The sequence below is a fragment of the Jaculus jaculus genome, chromosome 6, assembly GCF_020740685.1.
Source record: "Jaculus jaculus isolate mJacJac1 chromosome 6, mJacJac1.mat.Y.cur, whole genome shotgun sequence".
NCBI lineage: Eukaryota > Metazoa > Chordata > Mammalia > Rodentia > Dipodidae > Jaculus > Jaculus jaculus.
Genome location: NC_059107.1, coordinates 42,079,432 through 42,085,431, shown reverse-complemented (window position 1 = coordinate 42,085,431; position 6,000 = coordinate 42,079,432). Strand labels below are relative to the sequence as shown.

General features: G+C 41.2%; 1 pseudogene and 1 gene segment (V, D, J or C); both read left to right on the top strand.

Moving 5' to 3' along the window:
* Nucleotides 1-487: 487 nt before the first annotated feature.
* LOC123461493 lies at nucleotides 488-987 on the top strand. The segment is given in 2 exon segments: nucleotides 488-551; nucleotides 665-987. Coding segments are annotated over 2 exon segments (387 nt in total).
* Nucleotides 988-2,838: 1,851 nt separating this feature from the next.
* On the top strand, nucleotides 2,839-3,431 carry LOC101605396 (annotated as a pseudogene).
* The last annotated feature ends 2,569 nt before the right edge of the window (nucleotides 3,432-6,000 follow it).

Genomic DNA, 6,000 nt, shown 5'->3' with positions numbered 1-6,000 from the left:
AGCATGGGGGATTCTGACATCTCCACTGATAAATCACATCACCCAGGACTTACTCTGGTACTTCAACTGCACACTAACTATGTGGGCATTTTAGAGCAAAGACATCAGTAATACTAATTGTGCCAAATGCAAGGAGCTGGTAAAACTTGTTGCAGTTTCTGAGACTAGGGAACAGGGCCAAGGAAACATATTGAACCTAGAAGACATAAAAATAGTATGGTACTCACAGATACTAGACAGATGCTGTCTGTCCTTTATCCCCCAGAGGGAAGCAGTTTCTGTGCAGGAAACCCCTTCTGTTGTGTGCATAAGGACATGCGCACATACTGGGACTTCAGTGAATAATTAGTATGAACTCCTTTTCAGGCCTGCCTACCCTTTCCCAGCCTCTGATAATTTGCATGTGTTCAGAGCACAGCCCAATGCTTGAGGACTTTTAAAGGCTGTTCACATCCTGTGCAGGACACAGTGCCAGTCAGTACACAAGATGGACACGAGGGTCTCCACCAAATTTCTGTGGCTTCTGATGCTTTGGCTCCCAGATAAGATGGGTTAATACTTGGAATTTTATCAAAACATAGTTATCGTTGCTTTGTCTCTGAGTGAATTCCAGTCATAATATTATGAATTGTTTTATTATTGTTTATTATTTTGTTAATCTCAGGTGTGAGCTGTGTCTATGAGATGACCCAGTCTCCGTCCTCCTTGTCTGCATACCTGGGAGACAGAGTCACCATGACTTGCCAGGCTAGTCAGGGCATACACACATGGGTAGCCTGGTATCAACAAAAAGCAGGGGAATCTCCTAAGCTGCTGGTCTATGGAGCATCCAATTTGCAACCTGGCATTCCATCGAGGTTCATTGGCAGTGGATCTGAGAGAGATTTCACTCTCACCATCAGCAGCCTGGAGCCTGAAGACACTGCAACTTACTACTGTGCACAGTATAGCATCGGGTATACCACAGTGATAGAAGTCATAACATAAACCACCCAGGGAAACGGAAGTGAGAGGCTGGGTTGCCCCAGCTGTTGCTCCTAATTCCTCCAGCTGCTGACAGCACTTGTCAGAGGCAGCTGATCTGTGAAGATCACTGGGAGGTTTTGGGAAAAGGGTCCAGGGAGGCTGCTAAACATATATCTACCTTTCCACTTCCTCAGCCACAAATGTGCACACATGAAAATGTTTGTCATGATTGCTTATGAACAATGAATTTTACACATAAGTTATGGAAGTGTCATCATCAGTGTGAATCATACAGGAAAACAGAAGCCTATATGGGTATTCTGAGAAGGTATTTTTAATATAGGAAATTGGAGTCTGAATAGTAGCCATGAACCAAATGTGAAATCAATTACAACAACAATACAAACTTAGATAATCAAGATGTGTAAAAAATGTCAGAAACAGTGCACACTGACTTGCTTATCTCCTGCCTTACCCTAGTTATGATTGCTTTGTGCCAGGATTTCTGTCATGGCCAGACAATGTTGAGGAGTTACTGCTTTACATGTGAGGAAAGTGTGTTCCCTTCCAGTCTCTGCATCTGATTATGAACATCCCTGCCTCAAATTCCCTAGATATTTCAGTGTAAACTTCCTTCCATCTATTATGTCTTAGTTTAAGACTTTATATTCTATAATAGAAACGTGCTTTCTATCAAGTGCTTATTTGTTTTTGAATGTATTTTGTTTCCCAAATACACATATCCTGCTATCATAAAAAGACTACCAGCTCCTCGTAGAGAACAAGGGATGAGCTGGGTGAAGAGAGATGATTGTAGAATAGTGGAGACACATGCCCTGCAATCAAATCAGAAATAGAGAGGTAAGCAGGTGGATACGTTCTCTGGTTGTAGAAAGAATTATTTTCTGGTAATCAGAGCCACAAATACATTATAAATATGACTATTAATTAAAAGCAATCATTAATCTATAGAGAAATATGAACCTGTGAATTTAGAGAAAGAAAAAAGTAAAATGAACCCTGACCTTTCTACATCTAAAGTTGTTCATTTTTTTTTAAATTTTGTTATCTATGTTCTTTACTATTTGAAAATACTGATATGGCAATCATATTCTCATTGGCTTATACTCTTATAGCCCCTTTTGCCCAACTGCATTCCCCCGAGGTCCAGCCTCAGTGTTATTATTGGTGTGCACGGTGGAGTCAGGAACACATCAGTCAGTCTCTGGGGAGTGGGACAATGACTCAGGATACCCCTTCCCACTATTGGTCTCTTGCAATTTTTCAAACCTCCCTTCTACATTCAAGAAAGTGGGGATCAAATTATAATAATATAGAAGACAATTTGACAGGGACAGCAATTGTCCACATCAGGAGAACTCTTAGTTCTCATATAACAAAGCATAGTATAACCCAGTGAGTAAGATATGGTTCCATGTATTCATACTGAAATTTTACAGAGGAATAAGACATCCCTACAGTATTATCATCATTAATTATAACAGGGATAAATTATGGTGAAGCAGAATTTTTGTCAATGACATGCTATGTTAATAGCAAATTGTCAAAATATATCAACTGGGGTGGCAGCGGGGGTGACAAGTGGCAGCAGCGTTCGTGTGTGTGTGTGCATGTGTGTGTGCGTGTGTGTGTGCGTGAGTGTGTGTGTGTGCATGTGTGCGTATGTGTGCATGTGTGTGTGTGCGCGTGCATGTGTGTGTGAGCGCATGTGTGCGTGTGTGTATGCATGTGTGCGCATGTGTGTGTGTGTGTGTGCATGTGTGTGTGTGAGGGAGAGTGGTGGTGGCGGTGGTGGCATGGTCACAGTGGCGGAGGAGGCAGCAGTGGGTACAAATCAGCTGCAGCAGAGCCATGGTCAACATCCAGGTGCAGCAGATCAAGCAGGGGTTCAAGGAGGTGCTGAAGAGCAAGGAGACAAGAAAAAATCAAATTAAAGTAAATCTTTAGATGAGAAATTTACAGCTTGATGAGAAATAGCAGGACCTCCAGCACACCATATGAAGGAGGAAGATACCAAGTAGAGATAAATATACCAGAAACATATCCATTTAATATCCGTACAGTCTGCTTTATCACTAAAATATGGTGTCCTCATATCAGCTCTGTCACAGGAGCTATATGTTTGGATATCCTGAAAGATCAATGGGTGGCAGCAATGACTGTGCACAGTATTGTCATTACAAGAGCTGTTGGCAGCTGTGGAACCTGATGACACACAACATGCAGTGGTAGCCAATCGGTACAAACAAAATTCTGAAAAGTCCAAACACACAGCTTGATGTTGGGCACACATGAATGCTGGAGCACCACGTTCTAGTCCAGAATACACCAAAACTATCGAAAGCTTATGAGCTATGGGCTTTGATAGGAATGCAGTAATAGTGGCCTCGTCATCAAAATCATGGGGTGTAGAGACTGCAACACAGCTGCTTCTGAGTACCTGAGGCATAGAGCGCTGCTCCTAGTCAAGCTGGCTCCTCCTGGAGGAGCACCACCATCTGTGATTTTAGGATTCTGCGTACATTTCTTTTAAACTGGCATTCTTGCCTAATGATGTTATCTAGGTACCAGTGGAGACTGAAAAAAAAAAAATTCTAACTCTATGAATAAAGCTAATTAAACATCTGTGTAAATCTAAAATAAAGGGAAAATATATCAACTAAATTTATTCACAAGAAACAAAATAAACCCCAAAAGAATGATCAGTAAAGTAACCATGTAATCTTCAAAAGTTAAAGTTTTTGAACTATAAGGAGGTTCAGTCAAACTGGGCCAATGGAAGGAGGCTGAGGAGTCTGGATGTGTGTGCTCAGGTGAAGCACTGTGGGAGGAGACTAAATTCTGCTGACTGTACTAACCTGCCAAAGGTTTGGCCTGGAGGCTGCAGTGGGTGAGAGTGAAATCTGCCCAGGATGCTCAAATGATGATGAGCTTAGGGGTTTGTCTCTGCTTCTGTGGTAGCAGGTCAAGTAGTTCTTTTGGATGGAGCTCCATGAAAGACATTGACAGGAAATTTGTGGGAAATTTGAGCCCTGTAGACATAGCCAGGACTGTGAGACAGGTCAACATGATGTTGTCACAGCTATCTCCAATAGGAAATTCAGAGTGACCTCACATTGCATCACTCATATATTCAGAACTATATCTAAATATTTACAAAAATATTAGTTTTATTATAATTTTGTATTCAGCACTAAAACCAATTCAATACCTTATTTCCTTTTACATGTAGTAATTATTAGGTATCTATGATCTAGTAAACCAAAAGAGGAGGAATTAAGACAAGAAACCATCTTGCTGTTGTTCACCTATCTGGAGGCATGGGAGCAAGGTTCTCCTGAATGCTCTACATGCTCTGGATTAGCATCCTGTATGGTATACTGTTTCTTCTATCTACCAGAGTCACAAGTGCAAGAATCAAGGGGTGGGACTGGAAATGGTACTTCTTACCCTCACCCCAAGTGACCCTTTAGCCAAATTCTTTGATTCCTGTTCCTTCAATCTTATGTTTTGCTGACCACAGGACTTGGTTGGAATGCTTTTCCCTTTAGTAAAACTGGTTGGAATGCTTTTCCCTTTAGTAACAACTAAACTATAAACTATAAAATGGAAGCTATGACTTCCCCCTGGCCACATTAGGCTCCTGATGTCCTCCAGGAAATAGGCTAAGTAAAGAATTTCAGTGTTAGAAGGGGTGATTATCCAGATTACTAGGATAAAATTGGACTGCTCTTCCACAAAGGAGATAAAGAAGAGAATTGTGGAGTCCAGAACATATGTTTGGGAAATTTTTGTGATTATATGTCCTTTTATTAAGGTCAATGGTAAGCCAAATTTACCCAAGCAAGACAGTGTGATAAATGGCCCAGATCCTTCAGGAATAGAGGTGTGGGTTACCCCTCCAGGTAAAGAACAAAGACCTGCTGAGGAGTTTTCTAAAACTGAAGGAAATGCAGGATGGATAGTAAAAGTAGGTAGTTACACATACCAGCTAAGACCAAGCAACCAGTTACAAAAGTGAGGACTGTAATTGCCATGAGTGTTGCTGTCCTACTTGGTTGAGAGTGTTAGGTGCATATGTATACCAATATCAATATGCCTTTGTTTTTCTTTCCTCTGTTTCTCCCTTATGTAATTAATATTGATATAGATTATATCACTAGTTAAAGATCATTGACTATTTATGTTAGTGGATATTAGAAACTAAGCATTCCTCAAAGGTTCTTGGCTCATGTTGGGGGAAGGGAAGATTGTGTTTTTCCAGGTGTTCATGGAATAGTTATATCATGTTTGGAGAAAATATTACCTTATAACTATCTCCAATTTGTATTTAAATATGGTTTCTATAGATATGTTTTGATGTCAAGTTGACAAGAAGTGGACTTGTGATGGTTAAATTCAGTTGTCAATTTGTTCACATTATGCATCCACAGAAATTCCTTCTGGTTAAGTCTCTGAGGTTGCTTCCAAGAAGGACTGACTAAGGAAGAAGTTCTTCCTCCACAGTGAGACTTTCCACCCAAATTGGCAGCACTCCTGGAGGTGGGCTGTTTGTAAGGAATCACTGAGAAAATAGAATCCATTTCCTCCCACCTGACTGCTGCTGATGCTTGCTGGTGAAAGCCTTCACTTGTCCCTGCATCCACCCTGTCCATCCATCCTTCCTCAGCATTGGAAACAAATTTACTCAGCCTTCCAACATAGATTGATGCCCAGTGCCTATCCAAAAATCCAGTTGCATGTGGTGGCACACACATTTAATCCCAGAACTTGGGAGGCAGAAGTAGGAGGATCACCGTGAGTCCAAGGCCTCGCTGAGACTACATAGTGAATTCCTGGTCAGCCTGAGACAGAGTAAGACCCTACCTTGAAAAAAAAAAAAATCCATCATGACTTCAGAAATAGATTGGGACTACTAAGGCATCCAGCCATGTGGACTGAGCAGCTACAGGATCCCTAGACTCTAAAGCCTACAGACTGCTACTGTGGGACTACTGTAAACTAATCCAATAA